The 24,713-nt window shown below is 45.1% G+C and overlaps 1 protein-coding gene across 1 annotated transcript in view; it reads right to left on the bottom strand.

Moving 5' to 3' along the window:
- Positions 1–24,713, bottom strand: part of LOC121008167 (cytochrome P450 2K6-like) — a 247,802-nt gene that overhangs the window by 214,950 nt on the left and 8,139 nt on the right. Inside the window, exons 2-3 of the mRNA XM_040440558.1 lie at positions 4,074–4,236; positions 2,567–2,716 (exon numbers count right to left, since the gene is read on the bottom strand). Of these exons, the coding sequence (XP_040296492.1) occupies positions 2,567–2,716; positions 4,074–4,236 (313 nt within the window). The remainder of the gene's footprint in view (positions 1–2,566; positions 2,717–4,073; positions 4,237–24,713) is intronic.

Raw genomic sequence — 24,713 nt, 5'->3', positions numbered from 1 at the left:
ATCTTTCTTACGTCACTGGCGGCTTCATCAAAGGTACCTATTACCCTGATTTTTTGTCTGGTATCTGGGGGTTTGTTTCTTGGTACCAGTAGTTCCGTTCTTGAAGAAGTTAATGCCGTTTGGTATGCTGACCTCAGCACTGGATCCGGGTATCCTCTGGAGAGGAATCTACTCCTCAGAACCTCTGCCTGTTTCACGAATTCTGCTTTTGTGGAGCAATTGCGCCTTAGGCGCAGATACTGGCCCCTCGGTATGCCCCTTTTGAGCGGTAGGGGATGGCTACTGCTCCAGTGTAGTACAGAATTGGTTGCTGTTGGTTTACGAAATATGGTGGTAGCCAGCTCATCAGATCCATTTCTTTGGATCAATATGTCCAGGAAGGGTAGGGTGTTTTCATTTGTCTCGTGTGTGAAACGAAGTCCTAACCTATTTTCATTAAGTTTCTCAACGAGTGTCCTAAACGCTGATGTCGATGCGTTCCAGATAATGAAAATTTCGTCAATGTACCGGGCCCACAAAATGATGGGCCCGGTCCATGACGACATCCCCTCACAGAAAACGTTATTGGTTTCCCACCAGCCCAGGAGCAAATATGCATACGATGGTGCCGGCAAGTAGGCTCTATCACGGCCTCTGGACACGCCGCTGCGCTCCAAAAGAGGGACCGGACCATCTCCAGGTGACCCCCTCTACTCTGTCTTTATATCTCAGGCAAGTACCCAGCCCTGATACATGACTAGAGCCCTTACTAAAGGCCAATACGTCTAAGTATCACCTGTGTCACCTTTTCATCCTAAATTATATATGACGTATGTGCTGTCTGCTGACAATAAGCTACCAACACTGCACGTCATTCGATCACACTGCCCCTCTACGTGTGCCTAATATTCCCCTGATGAGTTTTATATAAAAAATGAAACATGCGTGTAGGGACTAGCTACACTAGGGCACAATAGGGCCAAGTAGTAGAAGGGCGAGGTTCCGGACGGGGTCGTTCTTTTCAGAACGGGTGCTCCGTATATAGGACGCTAGGGGCGAGATAGCACCCATATATTAGGGCTGTCTAGGTACCCCTTACCCACTCATATCCCCGCCGGACCCCTTCTGCTCTTCTTTACAGCAAAATCTTCTTGCATTGGACATCTCCAGAGACCAGAGGACCGGGGCCATAACGGTAGGACCTACTGGTTATTTAAGGTGCCGCCGTGTACCCATCTATATTATTTAAGGGTGCCGCCGTGCACCTAGCACATTTGTATCCCTGGTGCCATCATGCACTTTTTTCTTTATCTCTCATTATAGCATTCAGGGACTCATCCTAATCTTGTATATATTAAAAGTTATGTTTTAACCTAAAATCACCATTACTACCTTGTTTACATATACTGTTAATTTATGACAGAAGGCTTCTTCTCCAACCTCCATAGCTAATCTGTAGCAAATCTCCAAAGTGCTACATGCAGATTTTGTTGTGGATTTGCAGCAGACGTCAACTTTATAATGCATCCACAATGAACAGTATAAACAAGCTGAAGATGTGAAAATCCTAACAGCAAACCATCAATGGAAAAATCTGCTACATGTGAATGCAGTTTTGTAGCACTGTATTGTACATCTGTTGCAGATTCTCAATTTGGGGTCGATAATTACTGTACATATGTCCATCAATCTTACAGTTGATCATCTAACTGTAAGATTAATTAGAACACTCAAGCCCAATTATTAGTAGATAAGTAGATTAATTCTGACCTAGTATGGGATATTACTACCTCTTGGGGTAGGGCATTCCATAGTCTGACTGCTGTAACTGTAAAGAATCCTTTCCCGCATTGGTGTCCAAATCATCTTTACTCCAGAGTCCACACATAATGAATGATATCCTGGTCCTTTGAACAGGTCTTAGATCAAAAAGATATTGTGCCAGTTCTTTGTATTCACCACATGTTTTTTCATTCATGTAAATGAGATCACCTCTAAAGGTCTATTCCAAGCTGAATAATCTAAATTTTTCTATTTAATAATCTAGTCTCCTACCTTTCAACCCTCCCCAGCATTCCCATATCCTTTTTAGGCCTTGTTCACATTTCCGTGTCCGTTTGACGTCCGTGTAAAAATCCATCCGTGTTTCATCCATGAAGATGTCCATGAAGGATCCATGTTTTGTCCGTGAATCAGTTTTTTGCCATCTGTATTCCATGGACACTGCTCAGCTGAAAATTAATTTCCAGAGCATGTCCTATCAGTGGTCAGTGAAAAACCGGCCAAAGACAGATGCCATCATGGACCAAAGTCGTGCATGTCTCCTTGATACTTTCACTTACCCACGATCAGTAAAAAAAATACTGGAAATGTGAACAATGTGAACAATGACTTAAAATGTGTCCAAAATTGAATCCCATATTCAAGATAAGTAAGTCACTATTCTCTGTGCAAATAAAACTATCAAATATAGAAGGTGGAATATGTATGTGTATGTTTGGCCAACAATCCCAACAAAACTCAGTTCATGGCTTTGAATTTGGGAAGTATAAACAGAGGGTAAGATTGGTATTGGCATATATCTTACCATTGTGAGATTTAAAGCTTTCTGTAAGGGCGATTACTTCATCTTGAATTTTGGCTTCTACAGATTTCTTCCCCATTCCAAAGTCTCGAAGTGTTGATAATGTGAACCTCCTCATAGATTTCCATAGTTCTCCATTGGAAAATATTACACCTGAAATATATTTATATGTGAACTATAAAACTTATATGAAATAACCAATTACACTGGGCAGAACATAGCCTTGTGGGAACATAGCTAGAAAAATGAAATCAAACATGAATTTCTAAACTAGTTTTTTTTTTTATTCTTGTTTAAATGTGAGAGTGAAGTGACCTACAAACAGGAAATCATATCTAAAATAAAAGTAGAAGAAAAGTGGAAGGAGAAAAATGAAAGAAGAAAGGAAGCAATGAAAAAAGTAAATGAAGGAATGTGAAGAAAAGCCAAGAAGAGCAAAAGAAAGATAAGCAAATAAAACAGAGTAAGGAATGAAAAGGAAGAAGAATGCTGATAAAAGGGCAGGAGAATGTAGATGAAAAAGAAGAAAAGAGAAAGAAAAGTAAAGTAGAGGTATGATGATGAAGAAGAAGGAAGATAATGAAGAAGAAGAAGGAACATAAGAAAGAAAAAGGAAGAAGAAAGAAAGTGCTGACAATGATGAAGCAGAGGGAACAAAAACTAAGAGAAGCTGTGCAAGAAAAAAGGAAAAAGGAAAATAAAGTAAGTAGAATAATGAAGATGAAGAAGAAGTAATAGAGGAAAGAAAACAAAACAAAGGGAAAAAAAGGAAGTGAGGAAGGAAGAAAAGAAAAGGAGAAATAATTAAATTGACAGTGATGGAAAAGAAGGACGAAGAAGGAAGAAGTAAAAGGTAGGTAAGAAAATGAAAAAAAGAGAAAGAGGAAAGTAGAATGAAGGTGTTGATGGTGTAGTAGAGAGAAGAAGGAAAAGGAAGATGATAAAGTTAAGAAGAAAAAGGAAATAGAGTGAAGTTAATGGTAATAATGAAGTATAGGAAGAAAAAAATTGATGAAAGCGAAGGAAAAGGAAAATAAGAAAGAAAAAAAGATAAAAGAACAAAATGGAAGAAAAATGATGAAGTTGAAGAGTCACAATGACCACTGTTGCTTTCTATTTGCATTTATTATGCAATTCATTTCTAAAAATTGGTCAGATGTTTAGAGTGTTCTCCTTGTGGCCAACATTTTCAGTTTAGGTGTGGCTTTATTTCAGACACGTGTACACCATGGCCAACGTCAGTTCACAACTGGCTATATTGTAGAAGGGTCACAACATTTAAAACATTTTACGTAAGATCTGTAGGATGTTCCTCTTCAGGGCGGTTCTTTTCCTATTTACAGTATTTGCACAAAATTCTATACATCAATGTGACATTTTTGTGATTCTTCAATTAGCAGGATCAGCAACAGTTACTAGAGTATCTAAAAGTAGATTGCTATATATCCTACTCTAATAACGAGCTTCTGTAGATGACTTGTAGGATTCATAGAATGTACAATATAATTACCATGTTTGTTGAAGGCTAAGTCAAATATTGGAGTATTTGCTCTTTCTCCAAAATCTTCAGCTCGGGTGACAAGTGCTTCCTTCACAGCCTTATATCCAGAAAGTACCACTAATTTTCTGTTTCCTACATGCAGAGTATATATTTCCCCATATTTCTCAGACAGCTGCAAAATATAATAATTTTATTTAAATATAAATTTATATGAATTGCTTTCCATAAAGATGAAATTGGAGTTCACAAAGTGTGGGATGAATGCAGTATGTATTCAGTATGCCATATGTATAAATTATTGAGGGCTTCATCAAGGTAACAAAGCCTTTGTGTAGTTGTCCCTTGTTCCCTTTACTGTGTTGGAGGAATATAGTGTCATACACTGCTCAAACAACACCGTACACTACCCAGATTACAGTGCCCCTGCAATGCATATGATCCAAAAATACATTCCCATGAATGTCTATCACCTAGCTGGCTTTAACAAATATAGTTAGGATATTGTAGTAAACTTTGGTTCACACAGCATACTTAGATCTTTAGGTCACTTATACACCTCTGCACAGCTGCTAGTGACATTTTACTAGCATTTAGGAAAAAAAATGCAAGAATTGGCCACCCCCTCTTTAAATTGAATATATCACTTATACCCTTTTAATAATTAAAACCATATACTGATATATTAGTTTTTTTTTATCAGTATTTTATTTTCTAATTGTCGTTTTTTTCTTTCAATTTTCTGCACAAGATTATGAGGGTAGCCATCTTACCCGAGCTGCTGCTTAGAGATATGCTTTACAGCAACCACATGGACCATTGAAACCTGTAATCTGGAGATGACTCATTGACTCCTATAGGAGAGTGTTGTGGCTATCTTCTGTGACCTGTGCAGAAGTCATTGTGCAGGGAGGGAGAGGAGGGGAGCTGCGATCATCACCTGTTGTGAATGTTGGATCCTATAAATACAGTAGGTGATATCTGTTACTGTAGTCCTGCCTTGGATGATATTGAGATGACTATTGAAAAGTAATATTTACAGATAAGGTCATCCTATTAGAAGGCTTAATGGGCAGAGTGAAAGCTGCTGAATTTCCAGATTGCTTAACTATAGGTACTGACATGGAATTTAAAAAATTGACAAAGTCTTAAAACTATTCTAGGTTAAAATTTTGATTCAGGCAAAAGGTCATTTTCGGACTATACATTTGAGGCAAGATACTGTGTTCGGTGTTATCATGCACCTGAGATAAGAGACACTGAAAAGTGGGATATGGCAAAAGATAAGCTTAATAGTCCTTAAGGCCAGTTATCACAGAATATAGAGAAAAAGACTAAATCTAGAGTTCTCAAAGCCAGAAGATGAAGGTCATGGCGCTCAGGGGACTGTAACACCTCCTTTGTTCTAAATATTGATGAGGGTCCAAGTCAGGGGCGTACATAGAAATCACTGGGCCCCATAGCAAAAATCTGAATTGGGCCTCTTAACCCCGCCCACTACCCACCATTGCCCCTCCTACTTCCTGACCTGGCTCCTCCCATGCCACACCCCCATTAAATACATTTATACATGACCTACAGAAACTGTTAGGGATAAACATTTTTATTTTATTATTAACCAACTTTGTTGCAGTAACGTATAAAATGTGCATGTATTTTCCAATAAGGATTTGTTCTGTGAAATTTTTTGTAATTATGTATACGGAACTATATGGGGGCTCAAATTTTGCGGGGCGATCTGAACTTTCTATTGATACCATTCTGGGGTGTTTATGACTTTTTGATCACTTTTTATTTAATTTATTGTGGAAAAGGAAGTGACCAAAAACAGCTAATCCGCCTTTTGGACTTTTTTTCTGTTTTGCTGTTTGCCATATGGGGAATATTTTTTTATATTTTCATACAATGGGCATGTCACTTGCCAGGCTTGCCAGAGTGTGCACAGGACAGTGGACACAGATGGGCCATGTCACTTGCCAGGCTTTAGCAGAGTGGGCACAGGACAGTGGACACAGGGCGCAATATGTATGCCACACAACTGAGCGAGTGCAGGGCAGGAGCGCATACACATCACTCCTCCTGCCTCTGTCCACTGTGCTAAAGCCGGACGTAAGTCATCCCCCACATCTTAACCTAACTTGCTACCTGCACCATTTTGTCATCACTTCTCTTAGGGCTCTTTCACACTTGCGTTCTTGTCTTCCGGCATAGAGTTCCGTCGTCGGGGCTCTATGCCGGAAGAATCCTGATCAGTTTTATCCTAATGCATTCTGAATGGAGAGAAATCCGTTCAGGATGCATCAGGATGTCTTCAGTTCCGGAACGGAACGTTTTTTGGCCGGAGAAAATACTGCAGCATGCTGCGCTTTTTGCTCCGGTCAAAAATCCTGAACACTTGCCGCAAGGCCGGATCCGGAATTAATGCCCATTGAAAGGCATTAATCCGGATCTGGCCTTAAGCTAAACGTCGTTTCGGCGCATTACCGGATCCGACGTTTAGCTTTTTCTGAATGGTTACCATGGCTGCCGGGACACTAAAGTCCTGTTTGCCATGGTAAAGTGTAGTGGGGAGCGGGGGAGCAGTATACTTACCGTCCGTGCGGCTCCCCGGGCGCTTTAGAGTGACGTCAGGGCGCCTCACGCGCATGGATGATGTGATCACATGGACACGTCATCCATGCACATGGGGCGCTCTGACGTCATTCTGGAGCGCCCCGGGAGCCGCACGGACGGTAAGTATACCGCTCCCCCGCTCCTACTATGGCAACCAGGACTTTAATAGCGTCCTGGGTGCCATAGTAACACTGAACGCATTTTGAAGACGGATCCGTCTTCAAATGCTTTCAGTTCACTTGCGGTGTTACGGATCCGGCGGGCACCTCCGGCAAATGGAGTGCACGACGGATCCGGACAACGCAAGTGTGAAAGAGGCCTTACCCCAAACCCCTTTAACTCCTTGGAGGAGGAAAGCACACTGTCCTCTATGAGCCCCCCCCCCCAACCCCTAATGCCCCCCAAAAAAATCTCAGGACACAGTGTGCTTTCTTCCTACTTCTCCCCCATGGGCATTTTGGGTCTCATAGAGGACAACAGGACTCACTGGAGTGGGATTGAAGCATGTCTCACCACCCTGTCCTGGCTGTCGTCGTCCCCCCCCCCCCTCCTCTCTCTTGCTGCCTGGCAGTGGCCTGTCAGAGTGTCAGGTCAAATCTGATTCTGACATTATCAAGAAGACAATAGACACACATCGACTCGAACTCGATCATACCTAGAGTCGACTCTCTGCAGTGCTGTCAGTCTGCTCTCTCTCTCTGTGTGGCGTCTCGACTCTCAGGCAGCCAGAGCCAGGCAGTGACACGGCAGCCTCAGGAAGGAGTCAGTTAGGACAGGACTGGACGGATGATTCTTCAGGCCAGCCAGGGACACACACTGGCGAGACGGCCGATGGGCCGGCGAACCAATTCTCCCGCCTGTCTGAGTCTGATTCCGCAGCGCCAGCAGACAGGAATTGAATGCCACAAAGCGTCTTGTCCCCTGGGCATCTTGGACATGCAAGGTGCAAGAGGCATACATGCTACTGTAGTCTAACCAGGAGAGGAAGAGAGAGACCAGGGGGAAGGTGAGGGAGTGCAGCCAGGTGTACCCCATCATGATCGCCGCATCCTTGTACCTCATCTTGCTGGTGTAACTTAAGGGGAACACCACCACAATCCATTTGTCTATGCTGAGAGCTGCCATGCTCAGCATGGTGTTGGAAGTCAAAAAAGTTTCCAAAAAGCCCAAAGCTTTGCAAAGGCAGTCACCAAAGGGCTGCTGGTGTGTGATTTAAGACGGCCAGGAAAGTGGAGGGCATGTTAAGGGTGGTCAGAAGAAGGTTGCAGAGCGACAGGTTGACCAGAAAGATCCCAGAGACCTGCTTCCTTATCTCAGCGCTGTACGAGAAGCATATCAGCACCAGCAGATTAGCCAGCAGAGAGACGATGAACACGACTAGGAGTAATCCGGCCAGCAGAACCTCTGCCAAGGGCATTTCTTAGCATCTATCCACAGGATCAGCAGGTCAGGAGGAGGTCAGCCGGACAGGATCTGATCAAACTTCGGCGCCTCAAAGGGGAGGGGCGGCGGCGCGATTGCGGAAGAATAGTTAGGCAAGTTAGCAATAGCTCATATTTATAAGAGCAGCCGCACATAGCGCTATAGGCCCCCGCAATGAGTGGGCGGGGCCTTCGCTGCGCTTCGGGCCCCCCAGTGCCGCGGGCCCCATAGCAATGGCGTGGTCTGCCTCTATGGGCGGTACGCCACTGGTCCAAGTAACAATCTTCCCTTTAAACAATGGATGCTTAGGGAAATGTACCATCCCGTATCATTGTGGCTTTTTGGGCAATTTCAGCCCTGTTCGCCACTTTTTCAAAAAGCAGAGGGAGTGGGATCTGGCATAGCGTACCTCTCAAAACTAATATAGATTTCACTTAAACTCTTTACCACCCTCCCTTGCTGGTGTAAATTTCTGTGCTGGAGCAAAGACCTGCACAGATGTGGCACATCTAACGCCAGCGGGGGATAGATTAAGACCAGTGTGTAAACCGCCTGCCATAATAAATGTTCCTCTTAACCCTTTCATGACCGGGCTTAAAGGCCTGAATGTCCAGGCAATTTTTTCGTGATTTTGTGCACGTGTTGGTTTAGTGACCCTATTTTTTTTATTTGTTGGATTATCAAAATAAAATTTGCAATATTTTTTTAACTTGACACGTAGGACTTTATAGATATTTTTTCTCTTTTTTTAGGTTTAATTTGGAGGAAAACCACTAACTCTTATTAAAAATTCATGTTTTTATTATAGCTTTTTATTTCTTAAATATTACAACTGACACAAAAATGTATTATTGCAATGGATTCCCTATTGTGTGATGATCATTTTGATATAACAAGCACTCCTGAGGAAGCCAGCAAGTCTGGCGATACGTGTTGGGCTCTTTTCCTGACCACCACACATACCCCCACCATGCTACTTCCATGCTCATGATTTTGTGGTGAGCCAGGGTGGCATGTGCAGATACATGGTTCACATGGCCCTGATTTGTTGTATACAACAATTTTAATCCATTTTTTGTTGTGTCTGTTTCCTTAAATAAATTTGATATATTTTAGATGTGCGGCTCCTGTTTCGGTATTCTTTTTCTCCCCTCTCTCACATTTTGATATAACATGTATAAGTTTGAGTGAACAGGATGACTATGGTGATGTTTCCTTTAGCAATGGCATTAAATTCTTTTAACATTTTTTTATTAGTATTTTTTTTATTATTTTTTTACTTATATTTTAATTTATTTTTGGCACATAATATGTCCCTCAGGAGGTCATTAGAAGACCTTTGGAGAACACTGACATTTTTTTCCCCACTGTTTTCACAGGAGCCCCAGTTATAGAGGGAAACAGCCCCCTGAGGGGTATTACACACAGACAGAGCTGATCTAGGTTTTCTTAGACCCTGCAGCTCTGGTCCTGCCCCAAGACACCCAGCGGTCATGTGACCACTGGGACTAACAGAGGAAGCGGCCGAGCCGCTCCTCCACGATATCCTACCGACACAGGAGAAGGCAAAAACGGTACAAATTCACAGACATTCCTTATGGGAAACTAAAAATATTATATAGGCTGAAGCCTTTGGAGTCCTGTCAATGATGTGCACAAGCTCAATAGTCCTCCATATTCATGAGCAGAGAAGCTGCAGCTGCAACCCCCTATTCCCTATATTCTGTTTACTCTTATATATTTTATGATACATTTTGTGAGGGCACATGAGTGGGAAAGTGGTACTTCAGGTCTCTAAATGGCGAGGAACATCAAACATTAATAATTCCAAGGTTTCATGTAATGGCATGTACTAGTGATCCTTAACCATTGAGCTGTGATATGTACCTGTTCACTGATCCAGTGCAAATGCAGCACGCCAGACCTGCAGGGTATTGCGAAGTGAGGTCACGGTTATGGGCAATCGAGGGTTACTCACTATTTGGAGGAGAACCCTGGGCAGGCATGCGGCAGTGAAGGAGAGGTAGACACAAGTTCCTCTGGGGCACACTCTGTATGTAGAGACTTGGCCTGATGTTGTGTGAGGTGCCCTGGATGTTGCAGGTGTTTAGAGTGCCTGAAGCAAGGTCCCTTTTAAGATTCGTGACGCCAGTGCCTGTAACGGTGGCACACCGATTTGTAGGAGTAGTAAATGAGTACGCAGTGGGTAAACCAAACGTTGCTTTACTTGGTGGAAACGGTCCAACTTTGTACATGCAGTTGCAGAAGATGTTAATGCAGTCCTTTACAGTTCCAAATTCACAGCATGTTTATATCACAGCAGGTTTCAATCTTGAAAGATACTTGGAGGGTATACAACTAATACTTTGCGTGGCAACGCTGCTCTATCCCCTTCAGCTATTCTAGCTGGCTGGATCCCAAGGCCCGGATGCCTAATTGCTGGCTTAAATCCTTGGTATAAATTCCTTCCTCCAGTATTGGCATTTGCTTTAAGGTTACAGTACCTTTGTTTCTTAGCTGTTTTCACTGCTGACTGTTAAGGGTGGCTGCAGGTTTCTCCCAGGAGGTCCTGTCCTACTACTGGGGTATCTCAACTGAGCTAATCCTAGCCTCAGGAGCTTCAGGTAGACTAAGTGACTCCTCTAGTCCCCTGGAATACACTAACACTCCCCTGTCTGGGCCTACCTATATATAACTAGGGCTCTCTAGCTCCCTCTAACGTCTGGGAGGCTAAACTTCACCCTGACAGGCCTGACACCCAGATAACACAGGGAAATGCATACACATGACATTAAATGCAATAAACACATTAACCCTTGTGTAGTGCCCACCTTTACCTAGTGGGACACTACACAAACACACCGTCATTAAGAAGATTTAAAAGCAACAAATAATCTACAGTCTGATGAAACTCTGTAAAGCACGTGAGTTGTTGGCTATGAATATACAAATTCCCTAAGGCTTGGATTCATACCAATTTTTGTAGACTTTAATTGCGGTCACGACTGTAAATAGGGACACTGATAATGAACTATGTAGTCATATCAAATGCCTATGTGTTTTGCCCCAAAGTATTTTCAGATGTTGAATATTAATTATCCTCCAATGCAGGAATCTTATCTTATCAGAGGACCACATTATCTGACTGAACCACTCCAAAGGGCCAGACACAATGAAATGTAAAGGGATGTTATCATCTGAGACAAAAAAAGTATGTTATTTCCACATAGACTGCTAGTTAGCCTGTTCTGTTATCCACTGTTTCTACTAAAGTGGGAAAGTTCTGTCTCATTTCACAATTTGTGGGGTGTCCACATTAATTGCTAGATAACCTGTTCCGTTAGCCACTGATTCCACTAAAGTGGGAAAGCGTTGCCTCATTTTACACCATCTGCTGCTTCCACATAGATTGATAAATAACCTATTTTGTTAGCCACTGATACAAATAGTCGCCCAGTCACAGATTGGGGGGGGTGTCAGAACTAAGTTTGCGTTGACATCCCTGTTTATGTTTCCCTTCTTCTCATCCGTTATAAGAACAACCCCCCCAAGATCTTGTCTTTTGAGCATCAGCCTTCACGCGGTCAGTATTTGGTCACTAATTGATCAGTATTTGTAAGGCAAAAACAGGAGTGGGTCCGAAACAAAGATAACACATGAAGGAAATATTCTGTGTTTTGGACCCACTCCTTCTTTTGGCTTACAAATCATGATGAAATCCTGATGCAAAATACTGACCGTGTGATCGAGGCCTTATGGATGCTCCAAAGACAGGATCCGTAGTGTTTTTCATTTCTTCTGATAGATCAGAAGAAAGGTAAAATAAACAGTGATGTCATGAAGGCCAAACCGGGACTCTAGTGGCCCACAGAGTTGAGGGGGGATGGCAACAGCTTGAGTAGCTATAGGGGTAGCATGGGAAGCGGTTGCCTTGAGGTCCGACCTCAGAAGGGCCCACCCAGGAGGAAGAATAAAAGATTTTATTGTCAGGGCCCACTCAACAGTAATATACAATAACATTATATACCGTACAGTAACAGTATATACAGTGACTTACAGTATATACGAGTAGGAAACAGACAAGGAGTCTGCCAGGGCTCGACTAGCCACTAGTGTTGATCGAGCACCAAAGTGCTCGGGTGCTTGAGTAGAACACCTCGGGATGCTCGGGTGCTCTACCTAGCACCCGAGCACAATGGAAGTCAATGGGAGAACCCGAGCATTAAACTAGGCACCCCCTGCTCTGAAGAGGGGAGGGTGTCTGGTTCACAAGAAAAGGTCAGAATTTGATGGAAACACCACAGAAATGGTTCGGGAACAGCATGGGGAGGATGTCTGGATGCATCTTGGACTCCCAGGTTGCTGCTGGGAACGATATTGTCCGAGTAGTACGCCAATTTTACAGACTGACAATAATACGCACAAGATAAAAGATTTTAGAGGAAAAATTGTTAGAAAACATTCTTTCCTGTATATTTACTTGTATATAAAGTGCAAGTGCTGCCAAAAATTACGAGGAAGAGGCACTCCGATACAACCTGTATATCACATAAAGGAGGGCCTCATTCACATTGTGATACAATTGTTAAGGTAGTGGGACTCCTACACTCATAAAGCCTATGCAGTAAGTGAAAGGGCTGCCAAAAATTTCAAGGAAACGGTACTCCAATACACACTTTATTACACATAAAGGAGGGCATCATACACTCCTTCACCAACTTTTCTCTCCTTGTGACACTAGGCATCAGGGTGAGGTTGCTGGCAGGGTGTCATGAAACTGTCCCAGGCCTTGGAGAGTGTTGCCTTGCCTATGTTGGAACTGCTGTGTGTTCCCCTCGTCTCCCCTCCTCGGTTGCCCAAGGAACTACGTATTCTGCAGCCTGCGTTGTCAGCTGGAAATTTTTGGAGCAAATTTTCCACAAGGACCTTCTGGCATTGCACCATTTGGCTAGTCCTCTCCACCACAGGAATAAGAGATGAGAAGTTCTCTTTGTAGCGGGGGTCGAGAAGGGTGAACAACCAGTAATCGGTGTTGGCCAAAATGCGTATAACGCGAGGGTCACGGGAAAGGCAGCATAACATAAAGTCAGCCATGTGTGCCAGAGTCCCAACAGACAAGACTTCGCTGTCCTCATCAGGAGGATGACTCTCAATCTCCTCATCCTCTTCCTCCTCTTTGGCCCATCCACGCTGAATAGATGGAATAAACCTTCTGTGGGTACTACTCTCTGTAGGGGGGGCAACCGTCTCCTGCTCCTTCTTATCATCATCATCCAATTCGCGCTGAGAATACGAACGGAGGGTGGTCTGGCTATCACCCTGTGTACTGTCTTCCCCCATTTCCACCTCTTCCACATGCAAAGCGTCCGCCTTTATTGTGAGCAGCGAGCGTTTCAGTAGACACAGAAGTGGGATGGTTACGCTGATAATAGCGGCATCGGCGCTCACCATCTGTGTTGATTCCTCAAAGTTGCGTAATAACTCACAGAGGTCAGGCATCCATGCCCACTTGTGAAGAGCGGAAGCTGACTGGAAAGGCAACGACCATGTTGCAGCTGGTATTCCACTACTGCCCTCTGCTGCTCACAAAGCCTGGCCAACATGTGGAACGTGGAGTTCCAGCACGTGCTCACGTCGCACAACAGTCGGTGAGCTGGCAATTGCAAGCGCTGCTGCAACGTTGCTAGAATGGCGGCAGCTGTAGATGACTTACGGAAATGGGCACACACGCGGCGCACCTTCACTAGTAGCTCAGGAAAATTGGGGTAGGTTTTAAGAAACCGCTGAACCACTAGGTTGAACACGTGGGCTAGGCATGGTATGTGTGTGAGCTTGCCGAGCTCCAAAGCTGCCACCAAGTTACGGCCATTATGAGACACACCCATGCCTGGTTGTAGGTTGAGTGGCGAGAGCCACAGCTCAGTCTGGTCCCTTATACCCTGCCACAGCTCTGCGGCAGTGTGTTGTTTGTCACTAAAAATTTTAGTTTCAGCACGGCCTGTTGCCGCTTCCCCACTGAAATGCTACACTGCTTCCAGCTACTGACTGATGGCTGACTGGTGCTGCAAGATGAGAATTCAGAGGTGGAAGTGGAGGAGGAGGTGGAGGAGGAGAAAGGGGGGGTTGCAGCCACTAATTTAGGTGGTGGGGGAAATCCTGATGGAAGTTGGGCTGCAGTCCTTGGGTCGGTAGCACCTGTGCCATCCCAGGGTACGACTCGATCCCAGGCCTCCACAACGTTCACCCAGTGTGCCGTCAGGGAAATGTAGCGTCCCTGGCCAAAAGCACTTGTCCATGTGTCAGTCGTTAAGTGGACCTTCCCATTAACTGCGTTGGTCAGGGCACGGGTGATGTTACGGGGCACATGCTGGTGTAAGGCGGGGACGGCACACCCAGAAAAATAGTGGCGGCTGGGGACTGAGTAATGAGGGACGGTCTCTGCCATCAGGCTGCGGAAAGACTCAGTGTCCACAAGCCTAAATGGCAACATTTCCAGGGCCAGCAATTTAGAAAGGTGCGCATTTAGTGCTATGTCCTGTGCGTGCGTGGCTGGGTATTTGCGCTTTTGTTGTAAGGCCTGGGGTATGGCTGCGCTGGGACACAGAAGTGGATGTGCTAGCTGATGGTGCTTGCAAAGGTCCAGGTGCATGGCAAGAGGCATCCAGGCCTGCATCTTGGACAGGGGATTGGCCAGCCTGTATCACAGGGGAAGCGGAGTCAGTGGTGTGACCCGCAGACACTGATTGTGGACCCAGGCGTTCGGCACACCTATTAACGTGTTTTAATGCCATGTGGCGGATCATGCTGGTGGTGGTGAGGTTGCTAGTGTTCACACCCCTGCTCATTTTTGTATGGCACAGGTTGCAAATGACAATTTTTTTTTTATCCGCACTTTCCTCAAAAAAGCGCCAGACTGCAAAACACCTACCCATTGGCAAGGGAGATTGTTGCAAGAGGGTGTTCCGGGGAACAGTTGCGGGCCTGTTTGGTGTGGCCCGCCTTCTCCCTTTTGTCATCCCACTGCCTCTTCCAGCCTGTTGCGGTGCTGCGGATCCCTTCCTCTCTGTACTGCTGTCCTCGCTCGGCTTGCCACCTTCCCAGGTTTGGTCAGTGATTTCATCGTCCACCACCTCCTCTTCCACTTCCTCACTCTGGTCATCCTCCTGACTTGTTGACCTACCAAAAACCTCACTTATTGAGAACTGTGTCTCATCATCATCATCCACCTCGTGAAACACTAATTGCCGTTCCCCACCATCATCTTCTTGTAACTGTGGATGCTCAAGAGTTTGGGCATTAGTGCCCACGATCTCCTCATGTCCCTCTTCAAGCGGGCTTGGCGAGAGGCCCAATCAAGGAATGGCGATGAAAAGAGCTCCTCGGAATATCCGAGTGTGGGATCACTTGTTTGGCAAGACTCTTTATGGTGGGAGGAAGGAGAATCAGGGTGAGGATTCTGTTGATCAGACTCTTGGCTTCTGAGACTGGACTTTGTGGAAGACAAGGTGGTGCTTAACAGACTTGAAACATTGTCTGCTGCAATCCAACCGACCACCTGGTAGCACTAGTCTGACTTCGAGAGTGGTTTCCTGTGCCGCCTGCAAACTGGGACATGAAGCTAGGTATCGTGAATGAGTGTGTTTCTTGTGCTCTGGCAGCAGGCACAGGAGATGTAGCGCAGGTAATGTCACTGTCACCAGTGATTAATAAAAAATTACAGGGAATGTCACAGCTATTTGGGATGCGCAAACGTTATACAGGAGATGTAGCGCAGGTAATGTCGCTGCTGTCACCAGCGGCTAACATTATACAGGAGATGTAGTGCAGGTAATGTCGCTGCTGTCACCAGCGGCTAACATTATACAGGAGATGTAGTGCAGGTAATGTTGCTGCTGTCACCAGCAGCTAACGTTATACAGAAGATGTAGCCCAGGTAATGTCGCTGTTGTCACCAGCAGCTAACATTATACAGGAGATGTAGCGCAGGTAATGTCGCTGCTGTCACCAGCGGCTAACGTTATACAGAAGATGTAGCGCAGCTAATGTCGCTGTTGTCACCAGCGGCTAACGTTATACAGGATATGTAGCGCAGGTAATGTTGCTGCTGTCACCAGCGGCTAACTTTATACAGAAGATGTAGCGCAGGTAATGTCGCTGCTGTCACCAGCGGCTAACGTTATCCAGGAGATGTAGCGCAGGTAATGTCGCTGCTGTCACCAGCGATTAATGTTATACAGGAGATGTAGCGCAGGTAATGTCGCTGCTGTCACCAGCGGTTAACGTTATACAGAAGATGTAGCGCAGGTAATGTCGCTGTTGTCACCAGCGGCTAAGAAAAAATTACAGCCAATGTCACTGATATTTGGAATGCGGAAACGTTATACAGGAGAGGTACCACAGGTAATGGAGCTTCTGTCACCAGTGGCTAAGAAAAAATTACAGTCAATGTCACAGATATTTGGGATACGGAAACGTTATACAGGAGATGTAGCGCAAGTAATGTCACTGTCCGCAGCGTCTTCGGATAAAGTACACTGGATGTCACAGATATTTTTAGGATGCGCAAACGTTATACAGGAGATGTAGTGCAGATAATATCACTGTCCACAGCGTCTACGGAAAAAGTACACTGGATGTCACAGATATTTTCTGTATGCGCACACGTTAAACAGGAGATGTAGTGCAGATAATGTCGCTGTCCGCAGCGTCTACGGAAAAAGTACACTGGATGTCACTAATATTTTTAGGATGCGCAAACGTTATACAGGAGATGTAGAGCAGGTAATGTAACTGACCACAGCGGACTCCGTCTACAGAAAAAGTACACTGGATGTCACAGATATTTTTAGTACGCGCACACGTTAAACAGGAGATGTAGCGCAGATAATGTCGCTGTCCACAGCGTCTACGGAAAAAGTACACTGGATGTCACAGCTATTTTTTGTATGCGCACACGTTAAACAGGAGATGTAGCGCAGATAATGTCACTGTCCGCAGCGTCTACGGAAAAAGTACACTGGATGTCACTAATATTTTTAGGATGCGCAAACGTTATACAGGAGATGTAGAGCAGGTAATGTAACTGACCACAGCGGACTCCGTCTACAGAAAAAGTACACAGGATGTCACAGATATTTTTAGGCTGCGCACACGTAACACAGGAGATGTTGCGCAGGTAATGTCGCTGTCTGCAGCGGGCAAACAATTGCAAGCTATTTAGCGCAGGTTGTGCTAAAAATATATATTGCTGCCAGATACAAAAATAGTCCTTTAAAGGACTTTGGGTCTCTAATAATTGCACGCAATTTAGCGCAGGTTGCGTTAATAATTTATATTGCTGCCAGATACAATAGTCCTTAAAAGGACTTTTGGGTTTCTACAATTGCATGCAATTTAGCGCAGGTTGCACTAAAAATATATATTGCTGCCAGACACAACATTAGTCTTTAAATGGACTTTTGGGTCTCTAACACCAACCTTGCCTAACAAAAAAATTCAATTCAATTGAATCAATTCCCTACACTATCTGTCTCTTCTACAGCACAGCGATCCCTGACTAACACTGAGCCGTACCACGTGTCATCAGGTGCTTTATAGCACCCGATGACACGTTCCGGCCAGCCAATCACTGTAATGCCAGTAACCAACATCGCTACAACATTACAGTGAGTGACAGTACTTACCTGCACATTTATTGGCTGTATAGCGGGGAGGAGACTCGAGCATCGCTCTCAAGCACACGCGGTATTTGGCCAAGCATGCTCGATAAACATTACTAGCCACAAGAGATGGAGTTGCATGGGAGTAGAGGGTGAAAAGAAGTTGCTGCTGGGAGCCTCATTCAAAAATGTGCTTGTCCAGGGCAAACTTGCCCTGTTGCGGCCACAATTCAAGTTTGGCTGCGCAGTAGTCTAGGGGATCTTAGATCTGGAGTGACACAGTGCACTCCATGTATGCCACCACCTGCTGGTTCAGGTTCTGCTTCATGTCCTGCTGCTGGCTGGTTTCTTCAGCAGGCGGGTGAAGAAATGTGCTCATCAGAGACTCAAGACTTAAGTTGCTGCTGATGGAGCTGGTGCTGCTCCTGCCCCTCCCCCTCCAGCAGTCATTGCAGTGGAGCTTGAGCACAGAGGGTCCATACCAGTTAGACCTTCATGAGGATGGGCAATGGGGTGCGTAGGCAGCGACCAACCAACTACATAGTATGTCGTGATTGTACTTTTGTTTACCATCCCTCTCAGAAGGTGGAAAAAAGGCCCCCATTAAGGACCTGTAACAAGGTTCTAACATTGTAGAGAGCCAGTAGTCATTCCTCTGCGAATGGTGATAATGCGGCTGTCACTGCTCAAGCAACTCAGCATGCGTCTGGGCATTTGGGCAAGGAAACCAGAGGGACTCCCTGCCTCCATCTCCACTGCATACTGCCACAGTCTGTTGGAGTCATGTGCCTGGTCTTCCTCATTGACCTCCAGCTTCTCATGTTCCTCCTGCTCCTCTCCTGTCGCTTGGGTAGATAAACCACCTATGTCTGTATACAATTAAATGGCGTTAATGTCCTCATTCAAATTTTCCTCCTGAGCCAGTTCAGCCCTTACAGGGCTCAGGTGGCTGTGAAATGTAGGTACCACATCCCCTGTCCCCTGGCCAGCCAGATTCATCAGCATCTGCTCCAGGATGTGATCGAGTGGAATGACATCATTCATCCCGTAGTCCTGGCGACTGAAAAATAAAGTGACCTCCTCAAAGGGCCTGAGCTAAAGGCAGGTGTCACTCATGAGCTGCCACTGGCTAACATCGAAGTTACACAGGGGGTACTCCTGTCCACCTGCATCATCAAGAAATTATTCAAGGCCTTCCTCTGCTCATATAGTCAGTCCAACATGTGGAGAATGGAGTTCCAACGTGTGGAAATGTCACATATGAGGTGATGTTGGGGAACACCATTCTGCCTTTGCAACTCAATGAGGGCGTGTCTTGCACACTAAGAGGGGCTGAAGTGCATGCACAGTTTCCTTGCTATTTTGAAAACATCGGTTAGCCCTCCTTGACACAGCGCCAACAGAATGTTCTTCCCATTATCGGTGACCATGGTTCTGATATTCAGTTGGCAAGGAGACAGCCAGGATTCAATTTCTTGATGAAGTACGCGGATCAGTTCCTCCTCAGTGCTACTCCGATCTCCCAGAATGGCCAGACACTGCTGTGCTCTGCATAAGTGGTATGCTGGAGGACCACTCAGAATTGTGCCTACAGTGAAGGATGAGGACAAGGTGGAGGATGAGGAGGCAGAGGAGGACATTCGTGTCGGAATCACAGCATAAGAACATTGCCATCACTTGTCCATGTTGCTCGTATGCCTGGGCAGGAACCACATTTACCCAGTGGGCCGTAAAGGACACATATTGTCCTTGACAATAGTTACAGCTCCACACGTGGGCACTGCCATGAACTGTACCAGACACCAACTGACTCAAGGACTCACCCACCTTCTGCTGTACGTACGTATGTAAGTAATGACAGCTTGGGACTTTCAACCTTGGCTCAACACAAACCATCAGTTCTATGAAATGTGCAGAGTCAACCACATGGAAAGGGAGGGACTGTAGTACCATCAACTTGGCCAGGAGCACGTTTATCTTCTGCGTCGTTGGATGAGTGCACACACACTGTTGTTTCTTTGTAATTGCCTCAGTGATTGATTGCTGGTGAAATGCTTGACGAGGAGTAGGAGGAGGAGCACCAGGATCAGTAGACGATGAGAAGGGAACACAGCTCAATTCTGCGGAGGTGGTGCAGCCTTGATTGCTGGAGAAGGGGTTCAGACCGCTGGGAGATGGATTAGGTTGGACCAACACATTAACGTCACGGTTTTCCCAGGCCAATTTATGTTGATGCTCCATGTGTTGATGCAGGCCCGTGGTGCCAACACTGGCACCCTGGACATGCTTCACCTTCTGCCAACAGATCCTACATACGCCACGCTGACGTCTTCAAGTGACCTGACTAATAGTGTTGATCGAGCACCATAGTGCTCGGGTGCTTGGGGGCTCGGGCCGAACACATCGGGATACTCGGGTGCACCCGAGTATAATGGAAGTCAATAGGAGAACCCGAGCATTAAACCAGGCACCCCCTGCTCTGAAGAGGGGAGGGTGCCTGGTTCATAGGAAAAGGTCAGAAATTGAAGGAAACATCACCGAAATGGTTTGGGAACAGCATGGGGAGGATGTCTGGATGCATCTTGAACTCCCAGGTCGCTGCTGGGAACGATGTTGTCCGAGTAGTACGCCACTTTTACAGACTGACAGTAATACGCACAAAACCGAAGATAAAATCGATTTTAGAGGAAACATTGTTAGGAAACATTCTACAATTGTTCATGTAGTGAGACTCCTACACTCATAAATCCTATGCAGTAAGTGAAAGGGCTGCCAAAAATTACAAGGAAGCGGCACTACAATACACCCTTTGTTACACATAAGGGAGAGCATCATACACAGCCTTGAAAAATTATGATTGATGTCCTGCTGGTGACCCTCAAAAACATTTGGAGCAAGGGCCTGCTGATCTGACCATCTAAAACATTATGGGTGGGAGCCTGCTGCCCCTTTGGTGACTCTAGATAACCTGGGGGCGATCGCACATCCCCGGCGACGATCCATTCTGGTGTCTGGCCTATCAACTTTCGATGTTATTGTCAGCGCAAACCATGGTGACTAAGAGTAATGGGGAATCAGAGTTTGATTCCAGAGAGGGAGCCTGAGAAACGGCTACGGCTACCACATCCAAGCAAGGCAGCATGCGCGCAAATGATCTATTCGGTATAATTATTTGAGGGCTTGCAGGTGAGCTGACCCTGTAAAAGATTTTAGGTGCGGGCCTGCTGGTGATCTGACCCTCTAAAAGGTTGTGGCTGATGGCCTGCAGGTGATCTAACCCTCTAAAACATTATATGGGAGGGCCTTCAGGTGAGCTGACCCTGTAAAAGATTGTAGGTGAAGGCCTGCTGGTGAGCTGACCTTGTAAAACATTATATGCGAGGGCCTGCTGGTGAGCTGACCCTCTAAAGAATTATTTGCCGAGGGCCTGCTGGTGAGCTGATCCTGTAAAACTGATCTGTTATAATGCCACCAGCAGCACTAAATACCCGCTCAGACAAAACACTGGTGGCAGGGAAGGCCAGCACCTCGAAGGCGTAGAGCGCCAGTTCGTGCCACGTGTCCAACTTGGACACCCAGTAGTTGTAAGGCACTGAGGGATCATTGAGGATGCTGACACGGTCTGCTATGTACTCCTTCACCATCTTCCAAAATGTTTCCCACTAGGGTGCACACAGCAGCCAAGAAACTTGCGGGGAGTAGACTCGAGCATGGCGGTGAGAACTGCCATGTGCCAAGCATCAAGATGCTCGAGCCGAACACATGCTTGATCATCACTACTGATGAAAAATTCCCACGCTGGTGAGTATGGCATTTTACCCTTATGACTCTGTGCTGACTGCCTGCTACTGCCTCTATGGAGCTGTGCACCGCTAGTTGTTTCCAGACAGGTAGCAGACAGTCTACCCCAGGCACATTGGGGTCCAGATCTCACACTGCTGGCTCACGGTCACACTTGCATCCTACTGGCTCAGCCACATGCTGTCAACCTGCCCCTGTCTCACAGGCAAGCTGCTACCCTCATTCCTTGATGATAATGATAAAGCCACATCTTCATCTGGTGATCAACTACATCATCATCTACTACTGTCTGCTCATCACTTATGCCACTCTTACCAGTCTTATGGCCACGTCCCTGGCCACTGACAACACCTGCTCCCACGCGATTGTCATTCTGCTCCCACACGATTGTCATTCTCGCTACTTGCATGCCTACAGAAGAACCTCTCCTCAAAATCTGGGCTGGCTAGTAGATGCTGACTGTCCTAAATAATATCTTACTCCTTGAAAAGTGAAGCAGAGCCGGTGGCATGCATTACTTGCCTGGCAGAAGGAGCAGCAAAGAAACAGGCAGGTTCAGAACAAGTGAGAGCACAGAGCTTGTTCCTGGGCCATGCCAACTAAGTGTGGTGTCAGATGAACCCATCGAGTTCTGGCTGTCTGATGTCAGTTGAGATCAGTTGAATACCAAGTCAACCATTCCAGGACAGCGGGATTGGTCGTCAAAACACGACCTCTGGATGACAGTGGCAGCTCTCGTCTGTTGCTGCGGCTGCCGCTACCACCCCCACCCCCCTTCCCTCTGGTGCTACTTTTTCGGCTCCAGCAACATTTTAGCCACTGCCCGTTCCTTTGGAGGGCTTGGCAACTATCTGTTGGACATACTGTACAGTAACCGTAACTCTATATGTAAAATAAGTTATTCAATGTCAATGTGGCCACCCCACTAACAGTAGAACAAGACAGATTATTCACCCTCATTTGAGAGTCAAGGCGTAATAGAATTATTTATTAAACAAGGTGGACACCCCAATAACAGTAAAATTAGAAAGCCTATTCACCCCAATTTAAGAATCAAGGCCTAATGGAATTACTTATCTGTAAAACAAGGTGGGCACCACAATAACTATTAAATGAGAAAGCTTATTCACGCTAATTTGAGAATCAAGGTCTAATGTAATCTAATGGAATTGCTTATCTATTTAACAAGGTGGGCACCAGAATAACAGTTACAGGTAACTCTTTCCTATTATTTTAGTAAACAGAGGTGCATCTTATAGGCAGAAAATACTGTAAATTACACAGTTTTTTCACCCCAATTTGAGAATCAATGCCTAATGGAATGACTTCTCTAGAAAACAAGGTGGAAACCACAATAATAGTTAAATTACACTACTTATTCACCCCAATTCAAGAATGAAGACATAATAGAATTGTTTATCTTTTAAACAAGGTGGTGTCACACCCTGCCCTGGGAGAGGCCTGAGAGGATCTGACAGACTTGCTACACGTGAGTCTATCTGACAGATTGTTCTGTTTCTCTTTGTTGTGGTTTTGGGCAGGATCCCACCTCCCCACAGGTTCTGCTCATTAGCTATTTAGTGGTGCTATTTATACCCGCCTCTCACTATAGCCCTTGCGGTTTATATTTGCTTCTGGATTTCTCAGCTGGTGTTTGGTGGATCTCCTGCTCCCCGTCCGTCTTAAGCTAAGTCCTACTCCTTCCCTTTTGTTGTGTGTTCTGGCTAGGCATCAGGAAGACGCTGGGAACTGGTTGTCTTATCTCCAGCTCCCTAGCTGAGGGTTTGTTTCAGTTTCAGCTAGGCTTAGGTTCCAGCGCATGAGCACTTCCACCCTAAAGAATTGCTCATGTTGTCATCAGTCAGAGAAAGGCTCAGGGATTGTCAGGTCGTGACCTTTCCCCCTTCCCTAGCTTTGGGGCCTAGCCTGGTGTTTTGTTGCTTTTGTTGTATTTGGTTTGCTTCCCTTCCCTCTCCTACCGTGACAGGTGGACACCCCAATAACAGTAAAATTAGACAGATTATTCACCCCAATTTGAGAATGAAGCCCTAATAGAATTACTTATCTAGTAAACAAGGTGGAACCCCAATAACAACAGAACTAGAAATCTTATTCACCCCAATATGAGAATCATGGCCTAATAAAATTGCTTATCTATTAACCAAGGTGGACACCCCAATAACAGTAAAATTAAAAAGCTTATTCACCCTAATTTGGGAATCAAGGTCTAATGGAATGACTTATCTATAAAACAAGGTAGAAACCACAATAACCGTTAAATTACACTACTTATTCATCCCAATTCAAGAATCAAGACATAATGGAATTGTTTATCTTTTAAACAAGTTGGACACCCCAATAACAGTAAAACTAGAAATCTTATTCACCCCAATTTGAGAATCAAGGCCTAATAAAATTGCTTATCTATCAAACAAGCTGGACACCCCAATAACAGTAAAATTAGAAAGCTTATTCACCCCAATTTGAGAATCAATGCCTAATGGAATGACTTCTCTATAAAACAAGGTGGAAACCATAATAACAGTTAAATTACACTACTTATTCACCCCATTGAAGAATCAAGACAAAATGGAATTGTTTATCTTTTAAACAAGGTGGACACCCCAATAACAGTAAAATTAGAAAGCTTATTCACCCCAACTTGAGAATGAAGGCCTAATAGAATTGCTAATCTAGTAAACAAGGTGGAACCCCAATACAAATAGAACTAGACATCTTATTCACCCCAAGTTGAGAATCAAGGCCTAATAAAAATGCTTATCTATTAAACAAGGTGAACACTCCAATAGCAGTAAAATTAGAAAGCTTATTCACCCGAATTTGAGAATCAAGGCCTAGTAGAATTATTTATCTAGTAAACAAGGTGGAACCCCAATAACAATAGAACTAGAAATCGTATTCACCCCAATTTAAGAACCAAGGCCTAATAAAATTGCTTATCTATTAAGCAAGGTGGACACCCCAATAACAGTAAAATTAGAAAGCTTATTCACTATTGATCCCTTCAGCTTCAGATTACAAACCCTGCACTGTCCCTGCAGTCTCCCTATGCTCTCCCTACAGTGTGTAAAAACTCTCCCACCCATCTCCCTACACTGTCCCTGCACTCTCCCCATCCAATATTCCACAATTAAAA

This window comes from Bufo bufo, chromosome 7 (genome assembly GCF_905171765.1).
Source record: "Bufo bufo chromosome 7, aBufBuf1.1, whole genome shotgun sequence".
Lineage (NCBI taxonomy): Eukaryota > Metazoa > Chordata > Amphibia > Anura > Bufonidae > Bufo > Bufo bufo.
The sequence above is the reverse complement of the archived record's forward strand: the minus strand, read 5'-3'. Positions and strand labels throughout refer to the sequence as shown.